We start from the raw sequence: 25,576 nt of genomic DNA, 5'->3' as shown, positions 1-25,576 counted from the left end.
GGACATCCAGTCCCCTGTACCCCCAATCCAATGGCAAAGCGGAGAAGGGCATCCACAAAGTCAAACGGCTCCTCTGCAAGGCTGCCGATGCGGGATCCGACTTCTACCTCGCCCTGCTGGCCTATCGCTCGACCCCACTGTCCACTGTCCATTCACGTCCCCGACCTCGACCATGTTCCGGTCCTTCAACGAATGCAGCTGTCTAGTGCACAGCACAAGGCGGCGCATGACGCCTGTGCAGCTGATCTCCCTGCTCTGGCTCCAGGTGACAAAGTCCGCATCCATCTTCCGGATGGTGGCTGGTCTGCAACTGCTGTGGTTCTTTGGCAGGTGGATCCCCCCTCGTTCCTGGTTCGTCGACCAGATGGTTCCATTCTGCGCCGTAATCGGCGTGCACTTCGTCTCGTTCCGTGCTCGCTACGTGATCCTCCACCAGTGCCACGCCCTCCTGGTGTTCCTGACCTGGACTATGCAGAGATTCTGGTTACTCTGCATCCTCCTCACACTGATGCAGTCCAGCCCGCTCCTCAGCTAGTGGCTCCTGACCCACCCTTGAGGCAGTCAACCAGAATTCGTCGCCCAACTCAGAGACTTAATTTGTGAACTTTGCACTAATGGACTCTCTGGTCTGTTCTGTTCTTCCGTTTAATCGCTCAAGTGGTTTGTATATAGTGTTCATCTCGTTATTTGTGTGACACACTATTTATTTCTGCACCAGGCACCTTCCCATGTAAATAGCTTAGTTTTACGTACATAGTCCTGTAAATATTTTGCACACACGTAGTCAGGAACATTCACCACACACTATTTATTGTCACACAGGCACATTTTTTTTAATATAAAAGGGGATGTCATAAAATACACCAGTATATCATGGTGCAGACACACACTGATGGACACACAGTGGGACCAATCAACATACACAACACCGCAGCCAATCACCAGTGAGAGCACACGCACTATAAAGACAGGGGACATCAGAGTTCCCGCTCATTCGAGTAGCAGCTAGCTAGGAGCACAGAGCTCACAGCCTGCAACACAGACATTCACCATGTGCTGAGTGCATCAACTGGTTAGATCAAGGCAAAGGTCTTTAGTTAAAGCTGGTATCGTATTTACCCACAGTTGAAGTATGTTTAAATAGTTAACCTATTAATAAAATAGCGTTGCACTACTTCAAGTGTTGGTGACCTGTATGTGATCCAGAACACCCAACACATCAGTACGTACATAGTAGGCACAAGAATAATCAACAGAGAACATTGACAATGGTACATTGACAGAACAGTGATTGGTTACAGTGCGGAACAAGGAGCCAAACAAAGCAAATACATGAGCAAGAGCAGCATAGGGCGTCGTGAATAGTGTTCTTACAGGGAACAGATCAGTCCGAGGGGGAGTCGCTGAGGAGTCTTGTAGCCTTGGGGAAGAAGCTGTTCCTATGTCTGGATGTGCGGGTCTTCAGACTTCTGTACCTTCGGCCAGATGGAAGGGTCTTCGAGGTGAATACAACATTCATAGCCAACTGCGACAACGCTGTGCCAGTCTTATTGTGATAGCAGTGGAAGGGCACACTGCTGGGGTGGTAAGGTCGATCTGCTGCTGGTGGGTGCCTCCATAGTCCTGGAAGACAAAACTGTACAGCGGCACTCAGGCAGGGCTGAACACTCAAATGGAAACCAGTATTGCAACTGGGGCAGGGGAGGGAAAGGATGATGGACACACAGGTGGCAAAGGGTAGCAAAGGGTTGCAAGATGTACAAGAGGGCAACGGGGCAGGAAGTAGTTGGAAGATAGTCGGGAGGAGGAGAATGATGGCAGACAGACAGGATACCATGGTGTGGGAAGCTGGAGCCCGACAAGGGAAACTGAAATGCTGATGCACAAGGTGGTGGATGGGATGTACGCAGTCTCTGGAATAGGAAGGTGGGGTGTGTGGTGGGAGCAGCGGGTGTGTGTTAGTGCAACCCAAGAGGGATGGGTTGCACAGTGGCTCACGAATGGGGAGGGGTGGGACCAGAGGCAATGGGCTGGATTCTCAGCCACCTGCCGCCAATAACATACCCAATGCGGCAGAGAATCCAGCGTCGGGAAAAATCGGGATCAGTGCCAGGCACATACCCGTTTCCGATGCTCCGGCCCCCCTGCTGGCGGTGAGATCGAGATTTGCGCCTGTGAGCCAGTGGGATGATGTGCACCAGTCACCATCTTCTCCGGGCCTCTGAGCCAAGAATCATGTGGGTGAGGATTACAACAGGTATGGACAAAAGTGGCTCTGACGTGGTGGACCTCACGGTGGGTAAAGGAGGTGTCATGTGAGAAGACTTTTAAGACATGGATGTTTAAACAATGTACATTTAAGTAAACAGTGATGTCAGAGAGTGGGTGGAGTTGGGCTTTAGATCAGCCATTTTGGCAGTTTTTAGTTTCAGTTTGAAAAGAGCTTGGGAGTATCTGTGTTTGCAGTGAGCTGGATCTCTGCCATGAAAGACTACCTCTGGATCATTTGGGTGATTTAAACTCATAATAGTAAAGCCTTCAACTTGATGTGATTCTGTTTAAAGGTGTTAAGGCTCTTGGAAGTTTGAAGGAACATTCTGAGGAATTATTTACTGTTGCAATATTTTCGTAGTTATCGTTGAAGTAAGGGGTGTTAAGAGATCCAATGTTTATTTGAGATGTTAAGTTGAGTTCATGGAATAAACATTGTTTTGTGTTTAAAAACCCACGTGTCCATAATTGTAATCCCACACCTAGGGAACAAGCAGTGTGCTAGGAAAAGCAACAAATACATTAAAGGGGGAAGTTGGTTGAACTCCATGATATATTTTGGGGTTCTGAAAACGCCTCGCCCATAATAATTGGGAGCTCGAGGGAGATAAAAGTCTATCTATTGGATTGGCTTTTGTGAACTTGAAGGCAGTGAAGGATTGTTGCTTTTCCGGTGTGGTACTTTAGTTTGAGTGGGGAGTGTGTTGTGGACAATAGCTCTTTCAGAGGCTCAGAAGTTTTTGGGGGTGGAGACTGTCACACGCAGTACTTTACGGACAGAGACGAAAGGCAGACTGTTGGGTCTGGCAAAAACATTGCAGTTAACATTACCTGACAAAATGCGAAAAGATGAAGTAATTATGGCGGTGGTTAAGCATTTAAAGTTGCATGAGATGCAGTTTGACTCATGGGAAATGGCAAAAATTCAGTTGCAAATTAAACAAATGGAACATGAGAAAGAATTAAAGCAGCTGGAGTACGTAAAAGATAGAGAGGAAAAAGAAAAGGAGAGAGGAAAAAGAAACTAAGAAAGAGATAGAGAGGAAAGGGAAAAAGAGAGAGAGTTTGAACTTCGGAAAATGGCTTGGAAACATGAAAATCAGTTAAAATTGGCAGACGCAAAGGGACACGGACTGTTGGAGGAGATGGATGAGGATAATGTGACAGAGCGTCATAGTCGAAGACATGGTGGGGATCTATTTAAATATGTCCAAGCATTGCCAAGGTTTGACGAGAAGGAGGTAGAAGCCTTTTTCATTTCATTTGAGAAGGTAGCTAAACAAATGCAATGACCACAGGACATGTGGGTATTACTGATTCAAACAAAGCTGGTAGGTAGGGCTGGTGAAGTGTTTGCATCACTACCGGAGGAGGTATCTGGAACGTATGAGGAGGTGAAGAAATCCATCTTAAGTGCATATGAGCTAGTGCCTGAAGCTTACAGACAAAGGTTTCGAAATTTAAGGAAAGAATTTGGTCAACCATACATGGAGTTTGAAAGGCTCAAACAGAGTAAATTTGATAGGTGGATAAGGTCTCTGAAAATAGACCAAACGTATGAAGCTCTCAGAGAAATTATACTTGGTCAAGAGTTTAAAACTTCAATTCCTGATGTAGTGGGAACTCATGTGGAAGAACAGAGGGTTAAAACTACGAGATTAGCAGCGGAAATGACACATGATTATGAATTGGTTCATGATTGTAATTGATAGTAATTAGATAGTAATTGATGGTTTCCGACATCAGTTTCAGCCGGTGAGGGATAGAAACTGGGGACATGAGAAATACTCAAGTGGTAAAGGTAAAGGTGATCTGATGGGAGACAATAAAGAGAGTGTAACTCAGATTTAAAAAGAAATCCAGGAGGGTGGAAAAGAAATGAAAAGTTTCAGATGTTTTCACTCTAATAAACTAGGCCATGTAAAGTCACAGTGTTGGTGATTGAAGAAAAGCACTGGGAAGGCTGAAGTGGTAAAACAGGATAAGACAGTAGGGTTTGTTAGAGTGGGAAAGGAAGGCCCAAGGGAAGCGAAGGAGGTGCAAACGATTGTACAGCCTGTTCAAGAAGTAATTGTTAAGAAGGTGCCAGATGTATTTAAAGAATTTACTTGTGTGGGTAAAGTTTACTCATGTGTATCAAAGGAGCAGGTGAAGAAGACACAATTTTAAGAGATACAGGGGCTAGTCAATCTTTAATGGTAAGAGATGAGGAATTATGTAGTTTGGGAAGAATGTTGCCAGAAAAGGTGGTGATATGTGGAATTCAGGGTGAGAGGAGTAACGTTCCATTGTATAAGGTAAGGTTGGAAAGTCCGGTGAAGAGTGGGGAAGTGGTAGTAGGAGTAATAGATAAACTATCTTGTCCAGGAATACAGTTTATCTTGGCTAATGATATAGCTGGAACGCAGGTGGGAGTGATGCCTACTCTGGTTGATAAGCCAGTGGAAAATCATTCAACTGACGGGTTGAAGGACGAATATCCTGGGATTTTTCCGGATTGTGTAGTAACAAGGTCGCAAATTCACAGGTTAAGACAAGAAGAGAAATCAAAGAGTGAAGATGAAGTTTAAGTGCAATTATCAGAAATGATTTTTGATCAGATGGTTGAAAAAGAGCAAGAACAGGTGGAGGATGAGGTGGACATTTTTAGTTCAGAAAAATTAGTGGAGTTACAACAGAAAGATGTAGAAATAAAACGGATATATCAGAAAGCATATACTGAAGAGGAATCTGAGAGTATACCAGAGTGTTATTACCGTAAAAATGATGTCTTGATGAGAAAATGGAGACCTATACATATGCAGGCGGATGAAAAGTGGGCAGAAGTTCATCAAGTAGTATTGCCGGTCGGGTATAGAAAGGAGGTGTTGAAAGTTGCACATGAGGTACCAGTGGGAGGTCATTTGGGAATAAGGTAAACTCAAGCTAAAATCCAGAAACATTTTTATTGGCCTGGACTACATAAAGATGTAGTTAAATTTTGTCAATCATGTCACACATGTCAAGTGATAGGGAAACCTCAAGCAGTAATAAAACCAGCGCCCTTAATACCCATTCCAGCATTTGAGGAACCTTCTACGAGGGACATAATTGATTGTGTAGGACGCTTCCTCAAAAAAAAAGTTGGAATCAATATCTTTTGACTATAATGGATTTGTCTACTAGGTTTCCAGAGGCCATTCCAGTATGTAATATTACAGCTAAAAAGATTGTGGAGGAGTTACTTAAATTCTTTACTAGATATGGACTACCCACAGAAATTCAATCGGGTCAAGGATCAAATTTTACTTCAAAGTTATTCAAAGAAGTTATAGATAGCTTAGGAATAAAACAATTTAAATCAACTGTGTACCATCCAGAATCGCAGGGAGCGTTAGAAAGGTGGCATCAGACATTAAAGACAATGTTGAGGGCGTATTGTCAAGATTATCCAGAGGAGTGGGATAAAGGAATTCCATTTGTATTGTTTGCAATTAGGGATGCACCTAATGAATCTACCAAATGTAGTCCTTTTGAACTAATTTTTGGTCATGAGGTAAGAGGACCACTTAAATTGATTAAGGAGAAATTGGTGGGTGAGAAATCGGAAATTACACTATTGGATTACGTGTCAAATTTTAGGGAACGATTAAATAGAGCAGGTGAATTGGCAAGACAACTTTTGAAAGTTGCACAAAATGTGATGAAATGGGTAGCGAACAAGAAATCCAAAGTTCGTAGTTTTGCCAGAAGGGAAAAAGATTTAGTGTTGTTACCAGTGGTAGATGAGCCTTTAAAAGCTAGGTTTTGTGGACCGTATCAGATTGAAAGGAAATTAAGTGAGGTGAATTATGTGGTAAAAACACAAGTTAGAAGGAAGACTCACCGAGTGTGTCATGTGAATATGCTTAAAAGGTACTTTGAAAGGGAAGGAGAGAAAAAGGAGATTTTAATGATTCTAACTATAAGTGACAAACCAAATCCAGATGACAGTGAATTTGACATACCTCAAATTAAATTGGAAAATGAGGATGTTCTTAAAAATTGGGATGAATTGTTAAGTTACCTTCCAAAGGAAAAACAAACTGACCTGAAAGAGTTATTGATATCACATGGGCAAGTTTGTAGAGATAAATTGGGAAGTACTAAAATGGCTATACATGATGTAGATGTAGGAAATGCTGTTCCTATCAAACAGCACCCATATAGACTTAACCCTTTAAAATTGGCACAGGTTAACAGAGAGATTGAGAGTATGCTGAAGAATGGCATAATTGAAGTGGGTTGCAGCCAATGGATCCATAGTGATGGTACCTAAACCAGACGGTACCCAAAGGTTGTGTGTGGACTATAGAAAGGTGAATGCAGTTACAAGAACGAACTCTTATCCTGTCCCACCATTAAATAATTGCATGGAGAAAGTGGGACAATCTGCTTTTATTTCCAACTTCCCAACATGGAAAGGACATTTAAAACATCGTATGGAGCTCTTCAATCGACTTCAGGTGGCGGGTTTGGTGATGAACCTAGCCGAAAGTGAATTTGGAGAAGCTCGAATCACTTTACTTGAGGAGTCTCCGATACCCTCAAGATGAAGGGAGGCAATGCGATCTCTTAACATGAATGAATTTGATCAAACCTTTGTGCAAAGGTTTTGTGGTGTGATTACGCCACTGATGGACGTGCTAAAGAAACCTAAAAAAATTCATTGGACAGGGGACTTTCAACAGGCATTTGACTGCCTGAAAGCTGTGATCACCAATGCTCCTGTATTGGAGAATTGCAAGAGACTCTGGTCAGATTGAACTAAAGTATCTGATTCTAAAGAGAAATGCCGAGGAGTAGAGGAATGGATGGATTGTGCAGAGACTTTGTTCAAAGAGACTGTCAATCGAGAAGGATTTCGGTTGGAGGAAGAAGAACAAAGAAAAATGGACTATATTATTATAACTGCTTGCGTGTGTTTTTTTTTTAATGAAAAGGTATATTTACTGTATACATTTTTTAGTGGATGGTGCAAAAGTGAAAAATGAAACCATCTTGAAGTTGATGCTTTTTTTTCTTGGGGAGAGGTGTCATGTGAGAGTACCTTTAAGACATGGATGTTTAAACAATGTACCTTTAAGAAAACAGTGATGTCAGAGAGTGGGTGGAGCTGGGCTTTAGATCAGCCATTTTGGCAGTTTTTAGTTTCAGTTTGAAAAGTGCTTGGGAGTATCTGTGTTTGCAGTGAGCTGGATCTCTGCCATGAAAGTCTATCTCTGGATCATTTGGGTGATTTAAACTCATAATAGTAAAGCCTTTAACCTGATGTGATTCTGTTTAAATGTGTTAAGTCTCTTGGAAGTTTGAAGGAACATTTTGAGGAATTATTTACTGTTGCAATATTTTCGGAGTTATCTTTGAAACAAGGGGTATTAAGAGATCCAATGTTTATTTAAGATGTTAAGTTGAGTTCATGAAATAAACATTGTTTTGTGTTTAAAAACCCACATGTCCATAATTGTAATCCCACACCTAGGGAAAAAGCCGTGTGCTAGGAAAAGCAACAAATACATTAAAGGGGGAGGTTGGTTGAACTCCATGATACATTTTGGGGTTCTGAAAACGCCTCTCCCATAACAGGGATAACTCCTTAAGGGAGATGCCCCCAACGTCCCGCTGTGGGCCACCCCCCGCCCCCTCAAAAGGCAAGACCTGCCTACCCCACCTCTACCAGATTACTGGTGTTGTGAGGCAGCAGTGCTACATAGCGTATCATCATGTTACTCATGTTAAATATGTTTCTGCCTTGTTTACTTAAATTATCTTATTGATTTGTAATGATCTCAATTAAGTGTTGTGGTCTGATGTTTCGGTAAGACATTTGTAGGAGCTTGTAAAATTTAATGGAAAACATTTATTAACAAAAATAATTTTATAAATTCAAAACTTTGAAACCAGTTAACATTTAACTTAATGTTTTACTTCGTCAGCTGAACAGTGACATAAAACAACCTCAACGTTTACAAATTTCTTGCAATAAAATATATATTCTCACTTAAACACAACAGTTCAATATATATTTGTAAAGGATAGGGAGGAAAGTGGAGAGGAATGGAGGGAATAGGAGGGAAGGGGAGGGAATTTGACATATCAATTGTTAATGTGACAAGCTCAACGTCCGAAAGCAGCAGCTGCTGAAGCAGTGCACTGGCACATTACATTGTCCTTTGGTGGTACAGCCTTAGGGGTGAGTGATTCATTTCCTACAATACCTACCAGAGAGATAGTTCATATTAGCCTATAGGAGGCTTGCATATATCAAGTAAGGAATTAAATGTTTTTAAAGCATTTCAGGTAATCACTGAGGTTTCTGAGGATGAACATTACATCAGGGAGACTCGTAAACAACAGTTTTTCTCCATTTAAATAACACTTTGTTCTTTTGTTCTCCCTTTCAAAATTAACAGTTTCACATTTTCCCACATTATACTCCATTTCCTAACATTTTGCCCACTTACTTAACCTATCAATATCTCTTTGCAAACTGTTTGCATTGCTCTCGCAACTTGCCTTTCCCCCTATAAAGCTTTCTTTGTCTTGCTTGGTCCCTCTGACCCACAGTGTTAAAAATGAGATTCATGTTTCCACAACTTTAATCTTTTTGCATTGATCCTTTATGTCAACAAAGCACAGTTGAGGTAATTAGCTACTTTCAAAATTCAGCTGCTTTGGTTGACAATTCTGCAAACATTAAGTGAAGAAAAACACTGACCTTGAACTTTCACAGGTGTTCCCCAAATTCCCCCTGGAACTGGGACAAGCAGCCTGGCGAATCAGCATAAGCAGACATTTCCCTTGGTTTTCCATTAATATTACCATGCACGAATTGGAGAATCCTTGAGAAAATGCTGTCTGATGCTCTCAGCACATTTCTTTTCTGTCTAACTCTAGTTTCTTTCCCCCTTAGTTTAATATAACCATTAAAGTTTATAAAGCACGCAACCAAACTACAACGGTTGTGTGATCAGAACGCTTGTTATTGTTCACTTTCTTGCACATTCACAACCGTTCACTTTGTGCTAAAGTTCAAACTCCTTTGTTTCTTTTAAAGTTGAATAAAATAACTCAAGCTCAAGAGTTACAAAGTCAGAAGAAGGGATGCAAAATTCATGATGAACACCTGTTTATTGTAACCCACCAAGGTGAGCCGCAAATATTATTATATCAATAACAGAAAAGAAATTGACATTTGCAAATTATTCACCCAATAACTCGGCGTTAATGTAATAAATTATTGGTCATTTTGATTTTTTTTTACATATATAAATTGCAGCATATGAACTGTGGTTCAAGCAGATTCTTTGGGAGTTGGATTCAGTTCGTGAAATATTTCAGAAGGGTCAGGTGAGCATTCTTCACTGGTGCTTAATTTTCTTAAATCTTATAGTTGATGAAAGAATTGTTTCTGTAAATTGGTGGATGAATTTTAACCCTATCCACCCAGTTTTTGTGGGCTGGTAGGCCATTAAAATCCACCTAATGGTTTAACCTGCTGGTAGTTGGACTCCTTCAATAGCTTTTACAAAGACTGGAACAAGCATAGCGGATTGAATGGCCTGCTTCTGTGTTGTGTGATTTTATGATGTTGCATTAGATCCAACTGCTTCATTATTTTATTCGCACTTCTGATCGGATAGTAAGTCACTCACCCAAAGCTGGCCGGGCCCTTCCTTCAAATACACAGATCAGAGTCCATTAACATCATCGGTCTCCATTTGCAACTGTAATGTCAGCTTCAGCAGCAAAGTGAAGCACTGGGGGTTTTCTGCCAGGTGTGGGTCTGTCAAAAAAGGATTGAAGCAAAGGGGTCACTCAAGGTAAGCTTTACACTCTCATTTGTTAGGTTGGGCAGAGTGCTCCTCCGTGCCCACCTGATTGCTAACAAGTGGCCCAGGCTATTCTGTTTTGCATGGACTGACAACCTGCTTCCCAAATTATCCATCAGGTATTTCACTGTGAAAACACAACAAAAAAAAAATCCTTGCAATTGTTAAACAGACTTCAATACAACCGAGGTAAATAGTAAATTAATTTGTGAGGGACTTATTGAAAAGTTAGATATGATCTACAATGACAATGGGCGGGATTCTGCGGGAATCGGCAGGGCGGGCAACTCCGGCGGGAAAGAGTGGCGTGAACCACTCCGGTGTCGGGCCGCCCCGAAGGTGCGTAATCCTCCGCACCTTCAGGGACCAAGCCTGCACCGTCCGGCGTGGAAGGGGCTTGCTGCCACACCAACCGGCGCCGAAGGGCCTCCGCCGGCCGGCGCGAGTTGGCGCATGCGCGGGAGAGCCAGCGTGTGCTGGCGTCATCCCAGCGCATGCGCAAGGGGGGTTCATCTCCACGTCAGCCATCGCTGAGCCACAGCAGCCGACGCGGAGGAATAGAGTGCCCCCACGGCACAGGCCCGCCGCGGATCGGTGGGCCCCGATCGCGGGCCAGGCTCCCAGGTCCAATCCCCCTGCGCTCCCCCGAGGACCCCGGAGGCCGCCCGCGGAGCCAGGTCCCGCCGGTAAGTATGTGGTGTATTTTACGCCGGCGGGATCGGCCTAAAACGGGCGGCCACTCGGCCCATCGCGGGCCGGAGAATCACCGGGGGGGGGGGGCCGCTACCAACGGCCCCGACCGGCACGGCGCGATTTCCGCCCCCGCCAAATCCCCAGCGCCAGAGAATTCGACAGCCGGTGGGGGCGGCATTCACGTCGCCCCCCCCCCCCCCCCGGCGATACTCCGACCCCATCTGTAAGGAGAGAAAAGAGCTAACGTTTTGAGTCAAATGACTCTGTCAAAGCTAACAGACAGAGAAAGTGGAAAATATTTATACTGTGGAGTGAGAATGAAAGATGAGTCATAGCCACAGAAACCCAGGGAAACGGGGTGCTAATAGCATGTGGTGGGGTAATCTCTAAAGTGGTGCACGTGAAACTAGACCCGGGCCCTCGGGAGGTCATATTCGGGGTGTGGGACCAGCAGGGGTTGGAAACTGGTGCGGAGGCAGATGTTGTAGCCTTCGCCTCGTTGATCGCCCGAAGGCGGATCCGGTTAGGGTGAAGATCAACCTCTCCACCCAGTGCCCTGGCGTGGAGGGGGGACCTGCTGGAATTCTTGACGCTTGAGAAGATCAGATTTGAACTGAGGGGAAGGATGGAGGGGTTCTACAATTCATGGGCATTATTCATTATGCACTTTCGAGAATTGGATTACGTCGAACATTGGAGGGGAGGGGTGGCTGGGAGGGTTAGGGGGAGAGGGACTGTGTGTGTTAATGGTGACTATGGGTGATTCCTGATTCCTTTTTGTCATTTGTTTCTGTTAACATGCGGGGTAATATTTGAGGGTTTGGTGGGAGGATGGGATCATTGTTATTGAAATGGGGATTGACATTGCATTCATTACTGATTATTGTTGGGTGTAAATTTGGGAGAAAATGTGAAAAAGGAGAATAAAAATATATATTTTTTAAACTTGGGAAAACATTGCAAGTGTCAGGAAGCTACATTGTTGCATGAGTGAGTTCTGGGGAAATATTTTGATTATACATCCCAATAATTATTTTTAAAGTGGGAAACACTAAGTTGTACAAGTAGGTCGGCTTGGAAAACATAATGTAGTTAATAGTGGGTCTACAGCATTGTGGACATGTTGCTGGGCTGTTACTCCAGAGATCTGGCGCTGGATTCGCCGTTCCCCCAGCCACCTGTTTCTCGGCAGTGCATTATTCGCTGGCAGCGGGATTCTCTATTCCCGTCACTTGTCAATGGGATTTCCCATTGGAGCCACACGCAGGTTGAGGTACACTGCCAGCGGGAACAGACAATCCCAACGGCCGGAGAATTCCGGTCCTGGACTGATATTCTCGATATACGAGTTCAAATCCTTGTTGGCAGTTGACGGATTTAAAAACTAAATAAATGAAAACCTGATATGAGTAACAGTGACCATGAAACTGCGGGACTGTCGTTTAAAATCCCATATGCTCAATAAGGAAGGAAATATATCATCCTTACTGGGTCCCGCCAAGATGTCGCTCAGACCCACAATGATGTGCTTCACTCTTTACTGCCTCAGAAATGTCCATTCAAACCATTTAGTTGTACCAAGCTGCAAAGAAAAAAATTGAATCAGAATAAAACCGGACAGACCACCCAGCATCTACCTTGGCACTGTACGCAACCGTGTTCACCCTGCCCAGTCGACCCTGCAAAGTTCGTCTCACTGACCTCAGGGGACTTGTGCCAAAACTGGAAAAGCGGGCACACAGATAGGTCAAGCAATAGGTTGACCATGCATAGTCATGCACACCTTACAACCAGATTCCTCCATCACCATCCCAGGGTATCCCAGGGTATGTCTGGCCCCAACAACAGTTGGACGGAAGTGGCCCTATGAGCTGTCAACATGAAGTCTTATGGCAGCAGCAAATCTTCTGCAGACCACCTCAGCTGATGAATCATTGCTCCTCCATGTTCAACACCATATTGAGGGCAGCAAGCGCACATAAAAATAATAGAATCCCTACAGTGCAGAATGCGGCCATTTGTCCCATCGAGTCTGCAGCATCCCATTCCCTCGTAACTCCACCGAACCTTCCGATGCTAAGGGGCAATTCATCATGGCCAATCCACCTAACCTGCACATCTTTGGACTGTGGGAGGAAACACGAGCACCCGGAGGAAACCCACACAGACAGGGGGAGAATGTGCAAACTCCACACAGACAGTCACCCAAGGCTGGAATTGAACCCAGGTCCCTGGCGCTGTGAGGCAGCAGTGCTAACCACTGTGCCGCCCACTCCATGAGGATGGATTTCAATGTCCATCACCAACTATGACTCGGCAACAACATTACTGATCAAGTTGGCTAGTTCCTGAAGGGCATATTTGTCAGACTGGACCTGAAACAGGTGGTGAGAGAACCAACACAAGAGAAAACATAAAATAAGCAAAATACTGTGGATGCTGGAATCTGAAACAAAATCAAAAACAGAGAATCCTGGAAACACTCAGCTGGTCTGGCAGCATCTGTAGGGAGAGAAAACTGAGTTAACATTTAAAGTCCATTTGGCTCTACATATTTGATCCTGTCTGACCAATTTACTTTTGACTATTGACATTTGTCCATGATATCTGTTACAGTCCACGTGCACTATTAGGCAGTCAGACATACCACACTCCAAAACCACAATTCAATGGATTTCCCATCATCCCCCAGAAACTTGCCACACTGTGAGTCAACCAGTCTCACTAAAAACTTGTCTTCCTCATGAGGGCTTCCAGACTCCACATTCAAAGTAAGTTGTCTTTGAATTTTCTCCCAAACATTGCTTTCACTCCGATGTCTCCATCAAGGATTTACCTCCAGGGTTTCAACCTCTCTTTCCAAGGTTCCCTTCCCCTGGATCTCCCCTTGCATTAAAGCTGCACATTCCATTCATACTGCCAGATATTTGAGCATGCCAAACAGAACACCACTGCTCCAAAGGCCCATAGTGAGGTGGGGGGGGGGTGTCACTAGCCTTCGGCTGTCCCCTCAGATATTCTGTCTTCTCACAAGCCCACTTTATTCCAAGCCCGCTCTTTTTAATTCAGAACCTTTCCCCCTGCTCCTTACCTTTAATTCCACTGAACAGGACCTGTTTCCGATTCCTGATCTTGTTTCTTGATCTGACTATCTTCTTGGGACCTCCTCCCGTCCCACTTTGGGCTTTTTAAAATCTTCTCTCTGCAGCTCCCACCCTGTCTCATCTGGCACTTTTAGTGGAACAGCGTTCTCTTCTAGGTCATTTGATCCTCTTCTTGCACTGTTTCATTTTCGTGCTGTCCTTTTCATTCTGTGCAGCTGCACAGGAATCACTTTTAGCCTAAAATGTAAAAAATCTAATTGCACGGGAACAATGTACCAGCCTGTCAACGGAAAATAATGCACTGCACATGTGCGGCCATACTCCGGCCGGCTCATGCGTAGAGACCATGGGCCACTGGGAACTGTAGTTCTGAGCCTCCAGTCTCTGTTTCAAAGGTAAGTATTTTATTTTTCTCTTCTTGGGTCCATCGCAATAGCAAATAAGTGCTCGCCTTGCCAGCGATGTCAGTATGCCATGAATGACTAAATAGAACTATCAATAGTCTGGATCAAGAGGATCTGAGCTTGGGAATTGTGCCTGATGGAAGTGTGCGAATCCTCAGAGGAAATGTGTCCCTGTTAGTAATTTGCAGAAGCCTTGGAAGATTGCAACTTTTGTGTTGTTTTTAAAATTGTTTTCATTATGCTTACTGCATTGCAAATTAACTTTCTGTGATTACATGTTAGGGTGAGTCAAAGATCAGCTTGGCCATTCAAATGAGTTTTAATTATTTTTGTGAAACCAAAATGCAATGGATGCTGGAAACCTGAAAGTAAAACAGAAAAAGGTGGAAAATCTCTGCAAGCCAGGGAGCATCTGTAGAGAGAGAAACAGAGTTAACATTTTTAGTCCAATATGACTCTTAGAAGTTCCGATGATATTGGACTCGAAACGTTATCTCTGTTTCTCTCTCCACAGATGCTGCCAGGCCTGTTGAGGTTTCTGACATTTTCTGAATTATTTTAGTTCCTTGCTTCATGTGCCTGAGAACATTTCAAATTCACTAGAAATATAGACGCATTTTCAAAAGTTGCTGGATTGTCTAAGACACCTTTATTGCCTTCAGGGCAATGAATCTTCCACCCCTTGGTCAGTTTAATTGTTGACAGTTATCGAAGATCCAAGACCACACTGCGTCTGTTGCTCTCCACTGGGAGCATGGATTTGACTCTGGATTACAGTCTGCTATGCTCTGGTACTTGGTGAACTAAGCTTATCACCTGTCTAGAAGATCACAAGAAATCACTCCGACGTTTTGGGAACTTAGTAGACTTAGTACTGTTTTAATTTGTTCAAGGTTGTGGGAGATTGAGCTAAGGTGGTTTTTATTGCCAGATATTGATATGTAAAGCATGAAAACTGTGTTCCAGGTGAGGAATGAAAGAAATATGCTGAAAGTGGTCTCAAGAATCCATCGAACTTCGATGATTCTCAAGCTTCTGGTGGATCAGTTTGACGTTCTGGAGACAATGACAGCACTCGACTTCTTTGATTTCCGGTAACAAAAAATTTTGAATTTGGGAATTATTGGGGAAATTGGGGAAAATTAATGTGCAATGCAGCTGATGTTGAAGTAACAATTTCTTATAATCTGCAAAATCTATAATTCTACTCAAATTTCACAAGGGTATCTGCTGAAATAAAGAGAAACCGAAGATGCAGCTTTAAAAATTGGATTTTCACTGAGTCAGGATGACTCGGGAGTCCATTCAAAATGGTAGGCGGGGCCCAATTCTGGGATTAACTGACCTCCCTCCCAGGCTGCTGCCGGCTGCTTCGAGTCACGGGTATAGACCCTGCACTCCTGAACTGTCTGGTTCCATTACGCGGTAGGCATGTCCTAGTTCTCCACAAATCTCAAGGAGTAGGGCCAGCTTTTCAAAGAATCGTGACTCACCACATCTCAGAAATACTATGACCCAGCGTCTGTATGAGGGAACCTTTTGAGAGGTAAGTTTAAAATGCCCTGCTCATGCCCCCCTCCACACAGTCCTTATGCTCCCATGCTAAGCTATGGCAATTCCATGCCCATTCACGCACAGCAAACTATAGCTCAGTGGACTCGACATCTGGGGCGTCATTCTCTGACCCCCCGCCGGGTCGGAGAATCGCCAGGGCTGCCGTGAATTATGCCCCCGCCAGGTGCCGAAGTCTCCGGCACCGGATATTCGGCGGGGGCGGGAATCGCGCCGCACCGGTTGGCGGGCCCCCCCGCTCGATTCTCCGGCCCGAATGGACCAAAGTCCCGCCGATAAATTGCCTGTCCCGCCGGCGTAAATTAAAGCACCTATTTACCGGCGGGACAAGGTGGCGTGGGCGGGCTCCGGGGTCCTGGGGGGGTCGCGGGGCGATCTGGCCCCGGGGGGTGCCCCCACGGCGGCCTGGCCCGCGATCGGGGCCCACCGATCCGCGGGCGGGCCTGTGCCGTGGGGACACTCTTTCCCTTCCGCCTCCGCCACGGTCTCCACCATGGCGGAGGCGGAAGAGACTCCCTCCACTGCGCATGCGCAGGAAACTGTCAGCGGCCGCTGACGCTCCCGCGCATGCGCCGCCCCGACATGTCATTTCCGCGCCTTTGGAGCGGCGCGATGCACGTCTGATTGGCACCGTTTTGGGCGCCAGTCGGCAGGCATCGCGCCGTTTCGGGAGAATTTCGCCCTTGGTTTGTGATGCAGAACAAGGCCAGCAGCGCGGGTTCAATTCCCGTACCAGCTGAGAATTCTGAATTCTCCCTCTGTGTACCCGAACAGATGCCGGAACGTGGCGACTCGTGGCTTTTCACAGTAACTTCATTGCACTGTTAATGTAAGCCTACAATGTAACAATAAAGGTTATTTATTTATTAATTTATAGAACCAATGGATCTTATAGTGACATTAATGTGTGTAGAGAAAAGGTTTTTTAAAACAGTCATTCATTGATAATTTTGCACTTTCTGAACAAAATCCTTTCTTCTACAAGGTAATAAAGTGTCAATCATGCAAACCCTTCAAAGTGTAAATAGCTGAAACTGCAAGCACTGGGAACACAGTATCCTTGTGTGAATAAACATTGTGAAGTTGATAGCTGAGATCAAAGTCAGAGCTGTTTCCCTGGGACTCGGGCATTTTAGTGCTCTAATGGGTGCCTTTACTCTCAACCAATTCTCGTTATGTATTCTTAGCTGCGAGATCAAACATTTGTTTGAACATTGGCTTGTTTACAGCAGCCACAGTCTAGTCAGGTGTATGTTAGTGAGACAGAAGGTGCTGTACCTTTTTTATTTGTACTATTAGTCATTCCCCCAGCCATGTACTTGTTACATGGGTACAGGAAGTCCTGGTGACCTATGGTCTTGAGCAGTGGGATGTGTTGGATTAAAGGAAAGATTCTGGTTGGGGTAAGTGCACGTGGATGGATGGGAAGAGTGGTAAAATTTGGAACAAAGATTTTAATGATCCTATTCCAGATATCTAGGCAAACAAAATTTTAGACAGGAGGGACTGAAATTCTGGAGGCAGATCAACTGTACCACTCACATTTCCATAATTTCACTGTTGATTCTGCCTAAATTCTCATTAAAGTTACAATGGAAGGCAAGTACGGTAGCACAGTGGGTAGCACAGCACCAGGGTTCGATTCCCGGCTTGGGTCACTGTCTGTGCGGAGTCTGCACGTTCTCCCCGTGTCTGCACGGGTTTCCTCCGGGTGCTCTGGTTTCCTCCCACAGGTCCCGAAAGATGTGCTGTTAAGTAATTTGAACATTCTGAATGCTCCCGCTGTGTATCCGAATCGGCACCGGAATGTGGAGACTAGGGGCTTTTCACAGTAACTTCATTGCAGTGTTAATGTAAGCCTACTTGTGACAATCAAGATTGAAAAAAAAAGTGAAACTTTCAAGGAAATTCAGTTCTACTTTGCGTATTTCTGTGTTCATTTGCAGCACCACAAAACAACACCTCAATATAATGACATTTAATTTACTTTGATACATGTAGGTAAACAAGCTTCTTGTATTATGAAAGATATTGGCTGGGAATTTCTCAGATATCGGTAAAGACCGATTTTGGGCGGGAAAAGCGATGTTGATATGCAAAGCAGCAACAGGAGGATTTGGGCAGATGTAGTGAGTGGACAAGGACATGGCTGAGGGAATGTAATGTGGAAAAATGTGAGGTAATCCATTTTTGTAGTAGAAGCAGATGTGCAGAGTATTTCCTAATTGGAAAAAAAATTAGGAAGTACAGATATACAAAGGAACCCCGGGTGTCATTGTCCATAAGTCACTGAAGGCTAACTCGCAGGTGCAGCAAGCTGTTGGGAAAGCTAATGGAATGTTACAGTAGTAGTGAGGTCATGTTTCAATTGTTTCGAAGCTTGGTTAGACCGCACCTGGAGTACTGTATGCAGTTTTTGTCTCCTTACATCAAAAAGATATTATTGCCACAGTGGGAGTGTACCGAAGATTCACCAGACTTGTTCCAGGGATGGTGGGACTGTCTTATGACGCGAAGTTGGGCAAACTGCATTCTCTAGAGTTTCGAAGAATGTGCGGTGATCTAATTGAATCCTATAAAATACTCAAAGGAATAAACAGGGTAGATGCAGATAAGATGTCTCTCTTGGCTGGGGAGTTGAGAACCAGGGGACTCAATCTCAAAATAAGGAGGTGCCACTTCGGATGGAGATCAGGAGAAATTTATTTACACAGAGGGTTGTGAATCTTTGGAATTCTCTACGCCAGTAGGTCATGGAAGCACAGTCATTGTGTATATTTAAAGCAGAGATTTATAGATTTCTGATTAACACAGAAAGGGTTATGGGATTAGTGTGTGTAAAAGGCACTGAGGTGTCCAATCAGCCATGATGGTATGAAATGGTACAACAGGCTCAACAGGCTGAATGATACTCCTGTACCGATGTTCCCATGTGCTCTCCTCATGCTCAGGATTAAAAGTAGCTAGCAAATTGATGAACACAACCTAGGAGGCAGTAGCAGCATCAGTGCTCTGCTGTGCCAATGCCACCCCGTGCAGGAAGAGGATCAATAACCTCCTCCGAATGGGCCTCACCCTGGTACAGTGGTTAGCACTGCGGCCTCGCGGTGCCAAGGAACCGGGTTTGACCCCGGCCCTGGGTCAGTGTCCGTGTGGGGTTTGCATATTCTCCCGTGTCTGCATGGGTCTCACCCCCACAACCCAAAGATATTCAGGATAGATGGATTGGCCACACTAAATTGCCCCTTAATTGGAATAAAAGAATTGGGTATTCTAAATTTATTTAAAAGATTTTTTTTAATGATCTCCTCCGTTCTGCCATGGTAATTCAATCTTCTCATCACTCTCAACTGACACATCCATCACAGATCCACAGAGATCTCACGCAATGTTAGCTCAAGGGAAACTCAGTCTCCCACACACATCTTAAACTCTCTGTGGGTCGTGTATGTATCACCTCCTTATCTGCTTAGGTGGATTGGCCATGCTAAATTGCCCTTAGTGTCCAAAATTGCCCTTAGTGTTGGGTGGGGTTACTGGGTTACAGGGATAGGGTGGCGGTGTTGACCTTGGGTAGGGTGCTCTTTCCAAGAGCCGGTGCAGACCCGATGGGCCGAATGGCCTCCTTCTGCACTGTAAATTCTATGATCACCATCCACACATACCAGGCATCCTTAACATCAGCCCTCGCATGCGTCTTGCTTACATTCTCTCCAGCTGTCATCATGCAGGAAAAGTTGTCTCACAACAAGAGGGAGAGATCCCAGCTGGGTGGAGGGATGCTTGAGCTGAAGGTCCTCATAGACTTCAAGGATGCGGTCCTCCAGCTGGCCAGGGAGGACCGCTCCTGTGCTGACTTACCTTGGTTAGGTCAGCAGCAGTAAACAAAGTGAGGATCCAGCACTGTAATATCCATCAGAAACCATGCTGTGAGGGATGTCTCCTGTTTCTCAGGCCCCTGCCATGCACTCATGAACTCTTCTTCCTTTCAAGGCACATCTGGGAAGCGGCTAAAGGGTCCACAAGCCAGTTCCTTGGCTGAAGCCTCAAGAGCAGCACAGAAGAGGAATTCACAGAGCCCAATGTGGAAGAGCCGTCACAAGGCTCACCCACACCCTTCGCCAGCACAGAGGCCCACATCTCAGTGAGACCTACATTTAGAGCAGCTTTTAGATCGTAATCGGAGCACATCACATCCACAGCAAGCATAGGCAGGAATATCCCAGAGTGCCAGCACTGGGATGATGCTGGAGGGCAGGAATCTGCTAAATCCCAGTCAGTTGATGAGCCTCTGGACTAGGTAGGGAAAATCAGGCGGGGATGTCTGGCACACTCCTGAGATTGAAAGGCTGCATGGAGGAGGCTGTCCGTCTTGTGTCTGAGGCGATTGCGCTGACACTCCAACGTACCCAGGTTAACACAGTTAGGGTTGCAACAGCCTTGGAGATCTTGGTCCAAGATTATTATCCTGCACTGCTGCAGGACATGCACTCCATGGTGTAGGTACCCATCAGTGCCAATGACAGAAGATGGTGGGACTTCTCAGTCAAGCTGCCCTTCCATTTCAAGGAAGAAGCCAGGGTAACCACATGGGGGGGGGGGGGGGGGGGGGGAGATCAACTGGTGCACACCCCAGGGCTGTCCACCCACGTCGCTGCATAAGTGTCGCATCCACCAAAATCCCCTCTTCTTGTAACTGTTTCAGCTGCAACTCCACAGGTTGAGGAAGGTGGCAGTACTACACAGCAGGATCCCGAAAGCAGGCCTGTGCCACCAGGTCTGGACCCTCCAGAGGACACCTACCAAGGTCAACACAGACAATAGGGTGTGGAAGAAAGCAGCTTGTCTCCAGCTCCATTGTGGATGTTGGGAATGAACCAAGGTGTAGCTGCAGGTTAATAAGCTCAAGTTGCACAAGACATGGGTATTAAGTAATACGACATAACTTTCACCTCAGTAAGTAAACAATTACAAATTGCACGTCTTCTAGTTCCTTGTTGTAATGAGCTTTGATTCTGTAATTCCGACCTGAAAACAGGATCCTGCGCCAGAAAAAGGCAGGCTGCCCAGTCAAAGGCTTCCTCCAGGTGTTGCGCAAGCTTCCCTGCACATTGCGGGTGTCTCTTAACAGTGACTGAACACATCAGTCATTCTCAATGGGAATTATAATGTCTCCCACAATGTGCTGAGCTGACCTCACACAGTTCACTGTACTCCCTGTGTCCTCTCTGTACCTCTGAGGTGCGGCTGGCCCCGCACCCCAACAGCCCGCTGACTCATGCCGCGGCCACAACATTGTTGCCCAGTCCTTTGCATTCTGCTTTGAACAATCTCAGCTGCAACGCGGTTTCTGATCACTGACATGTCTTACCATCAGCTTCGTCCTTGTCAACATTCCGCCTCCAGAAGCTCCCCAGGCCCCCCACCGGATTGTGTGGAACCAACAGTTCATGATGACTCCCCAACCCCCTGCCACTGCACTGACTCAGAATTCTCTTCCTTCCTTGAGGCCTTTATAAGAAGACCATTCTCCAGGCTTCCCTTCCCCCTGTGAGGCCCTTCTTGGAAGCCCATGGCCTGGTAGTACATAGCATCCTCAAAAATGATGCTTTTCACACTTGACAGTTTTACTCCTGTACCTTTGACTCTTACCCTGGAATCCTCCGATTCGCACCCCAGTACCCTGAAATCAAACTTCAGTGCCATTGAGTCAACACCGATACCCTCGGAGTCAAACTCCAGTACCATCAGAGTCAAATCCTTTTACTCTCGGAGTCAAATCTCAGTACCCTCGGAGTCAAAACTCGTTTTCTCGGAGTCAAAACTCGTTATCTCGGAGTCAAATCCTGGTATCTTTGAAATCACACCCTGGTAGCCTCAAGTTTTACCCTGGTACCCCACATGAAGCCTGGAGTCCCCCAAGTCAAATCCTGTACCCCCAAATCAAGCCTGATGTCTCCTGAGTCAAACTCCATTCTCTCACATGTCAAGACTGATTGCCACCCAAGTCAAGGCTGGTGTCTCCTGAGACAAGCCTAGTACCCCGTCTCCCGATTGAAGACATGGAGCCACTCTACAAGTACTGCACTCATCTGAGTTCTCCTCTGAGGTTTGCTCACCAGGTGCATGTGTTTTCATGCCGGTTGGGCTTAGTGCTTTTCTGCCATCATGCTGTCAAAGATGGGTTTTTGGATTGTGGGTATAAGATTCTGGGATTTTAGCTACAAGATTTGATTAGAAAAGTAGTCATCCTTGGAACAAAGGAACTTGAGGGGTAGATCAGATAGAGGTGGGCAAGAGTATGCCAGGTTTTGGACAAGGAAAAGTGTTTCCATTAACTGATGACACCAAACTTCGGGCACAAATTTAAGGTTTTGACTGGTGGTGAATGTGAGTAAGAACCTTTTTACACAGAAAATAGTCATGACCCTGAACTTATTGTCCATAAGGGTGCTAAAACTCCACAATGTACTGTCAAAAATCTGTTGTTGCTGCCCAGTTAAGGCAGGTCAAGCTTACAGAACAGAAGGTTCCACATATAAATGATTAAAACAAAAATTGATGAATAATTTACAGGCAAAGGATGGTTAGAAGCCTGCATTCTATTCCATATATGATACTCGATCAATTATGAATTTTCGATCTGAAATTGTAGATCTTTTGTTCACCAGAAGTATTCGGCAAATGTGTGTAAATGCTGTTATGTCACAGATCAATTTATTTTATTCCAAATATTATCAAATTCTCATATATAAAGGCACAACGATATAACATACACCATCTAATATGCACAGTGGTTAGCACTGTTGCTTCATAGCGCCAGGGTCCCAGGTTCGATTCCCGGCTTGGGTCACTGTCTGTGTGGAGTCTGCACGTTCTCCCTGCATCTGCGTAGGTTTCCTCCAGGTGCTCCAGTTTCCTCCCACAAGCCCCAAAAGACGCGCTGTTCGGTAATTTGGACATTCTGAATTCTCCCTCCGTGTACCCGAAGAGGCGCTGGAATGTGGCGACCCGGGGGCTTTTCAAAGTAACTTCATTGCAGTGTTAATGTAAACCTACTTGTGACAATAAAGATTACCATATTATATCTCATTAAATGGCAGAACAGGCTCGAGGGCTAAATAGCCTACTCATGTTTCTTTGAAGCCATGTTCCGAAGTAAGTGTTCACACATGGGGCAGAATCTGTTGGCCACCTGAAAACTCAAAACCTGAAAAACTATGGGCTGGATTCTCCGTTTGGGAGACTAAGTCCCCACGCCGGCGTGAAAACAACCACCGATTCCCTGCTCCAGGGCGGGCTAGCAGGGAGACAGCATAGAGCTCCCAGCTTAGCTGCTGATAAGGCCTGGAGCATTGCCTGGTCTGTGGCTGCGCATGCGCGGCGGCGGCCTGCAGCGGCCGGACCGCAAAAAGAGCCGCACCTTCGGCCGGCTCGCGCGCCCTGGACCAGCCCCCACAGTGCCCCCAGCCCCGAATGAAGACCCACTGATGGCGGATCGGACCTTCCTCGACTGGCGGCGGTGGGCTGAGTCCGCAGCCGCCACGCTGAGTTCACGACGGGTGAGACCGTGAGAGACCCACGCCGTCGGGAACTCGGCCGGTCAGGAACGGAGCATCGAGGAGCGGGCCTGAGGCCGTGGATACGGTGTGAGTACGCCGCTTTTCAGGGGGGGTGGAGCATCGCGGAACCGGCGCTGCCCCCGATTTGGTCATCATCAGGGATTCTCCACCCTGTTGCCGAACGCGATTTCACCGTCGGGGATCGGAGAATCCAGCCCTATGTCTGTAATTACAACAAAATGTCTTATGAAGTGAGTCATCCTTGAGAGTATATAACTTTAGAAATATTTTACCATTTTTTTAACCTTTATTGGCTTTTGGCCTGTTCATGGTCTATGAATGTGAACATAGGCAGTGCGGTGACACACTGATTAGCACTGCTGCCACATGGTGCTGAGGACCCGGGTTCGATCTCGGCCCTGGGTCATTGTCCATGTGGAGTTTGCACATTCTCCCTGTGTCTGCATGGGTCTCACCCCCACAACCCAAAGATGTGCAGGGTAGGTGGATTGGCCACGCTAAATTGCCCCTTAATTGGTAAATAAAAGATTTGGGTACTCTAAATTTTTTTTTTTTTAATGAATGCAAACATAGACAGCATTTTATTCTCAGACATTGGGCGGGATTCTTTGACCGCGCCCGCCCTAGGACTGGAAGTTCCCACCCGAGGTCAATGGACATTTACATGGTCCGAGTCCCGTTCACTAGATGGATTCTGGGCATGTGAGAGATGTTGTCCTATGAGGAGAGATTGAGATTGACCTATGCTCTCAGGAGTTGAAAGAATCAGAAGTGATCTGTTTGAAAAGTATAAAACTCTTCGAGGCCTTGATGGGGTAGATGCTGTTTTCTCATCTGGAGGGCCATAATCTTGGGATAAGGGAATGAGGTGACAAAAAATGTCTTCATCCTAGATGTCTGTGGATGATCAGTCATTTAATATAGTCAAAATTGAGAATAATAGACTTTTGGGCATTGAGGGAATCAAAGGGTATGGGAATAGGGCAGGAGTGGAGTTGATGTAAAAATTCAGCTTTGCTCTTGCTGAATTTCAGTATGTGGAGATGCCGGCATTGGGCTGGGGTGGGCACAGTAAAAAGTCTTACAACACCAGGTTAAAGTCCAACAGGTTTGTTTCGAATCACTAGCTTTCAGAGCGCAGCTCCTTCCTCAGGTGAATTTCAGTAGGTTTGCTTGGCTATATGGCTTACTCCTGCTCCTATTTCATTTGTTCTTCTGTTCTAATCTTTCCTCCTTCTATGGACATTACCCAAGGCTAGTTTGCTGGGATAGGTTTGGGAGGGGGCCTAGCTAGGGTGCTCTTTCAAAGGGTCGGTGCAGATTCGATGGGCCAAAAAGGCTCCCTTCACTGGGATTCCATGATTTATTCATTATTTGTCGTCTGTCTCTAATGATTAGAAGCATGTGGTCAGGAGTTCTTAATATGAATGAATAGCTTGTTAGGTCCTCTCTAATGCAATCACGCAGTGTGCTAGAATTTTTTGATCTGAATTGTGTACCCAATGCTCCAGAAAGGAATGTTATAGCCTACGCCTGGCCATATGGTTGTACAATGAAATTCCTCATTGTGTCTACTGGATAGGCTAATATTACATGTGTCCTTACTGGCAGTTTTCCTATCTTTCAGAAAGGGGACAGATAAATGCAATAGTAAGTCAAAGCCAATATTAAGCCAACATTTGGTTTATTCCATAAATAACATAAGAAAGAAAACCAGTTTTAGTGAATTTTAATCAAATTATGATTCACGTAACATGCTGATTATTTTTTACTATTTATTTTTAAAGGAAGTATTTAGTACCTGCATCTGGATTTCAGAGTCTGCAGTTTCGCCTTATAGAGAATAAGATTGGCGTTCCAGATAGTTTGCGAATTCCTTACAACAGAAAGCACTATAAGGACAACTTCAAAGGGCAGGAAAATGAGCTGATGCTTCAATCTGAAATAGAACCAACACTCTTACAACTGGTAGAGGTACTCAAACTGAGATTCCGTCAATAATCAATCATGCTGTTGTTATGGGCCAGGGTTTAGAGAACCCCAAAGTGTATCATGGAGTTCACCTGACCCACAACCTTTAATAGATTGTGGTATGGGGA

At 45.3% G+C, this 25,576-nt stretch overlaps 1 protein-coding gene across 1 annotated transcript in view; it reads left to right on the top strand.

The window, feature by feature from the left end:
- The window catches only part of LOC140408511 (tryptophan 2,3-dioxygenase-like), an 89,308-nt gene that overhangs the window by 29,025 nt on the left and 34,707 nt on the right, over positions 1–25,576 (top strand). Inside the window, exons 3-6 of the mRNA XM_072495797.1 lie at positions 9,347–9,437; positions 9,569–9,639; positions 15,289–15,416; positions 25,265–25,451. Of these exons, the coding sequence (XP_072351898.1) occupies positions 9,347–9,437; positions 9,569–9,639; positions 15,289–15,416; positions 25,265–25,451 (477 nt within the window). The remainder of the gene's footprint in view (positions 1–9,346; positions 9,438–9,568; positions 9,640–15,288; positions 15,417–25,264; positions 25,452–25,576) is intronic.

The sequence above is a fragment of the Scyliorhinus torazame genome, chromosome 3, assembly GCF_047496885.1.
Source record: "Scyliorhinus torazame isolate Kashiwa2021f chromosome 3, sScyTor2.1, whole genome shotgun sequence".
In the NCBI taxonomy this organism is placed as follows: Eukaryota; Metazoa; Chordata; class Chondrichthyes; order Carcharhiniformes; family Scyliorhinidae; genus Scyliorhinus; species Scyliorhinus torazame.
Note: the sequence above shows the minus strand (reverse complement) of the source record. Positions and strands in the feature narration are given on the sequence as shown.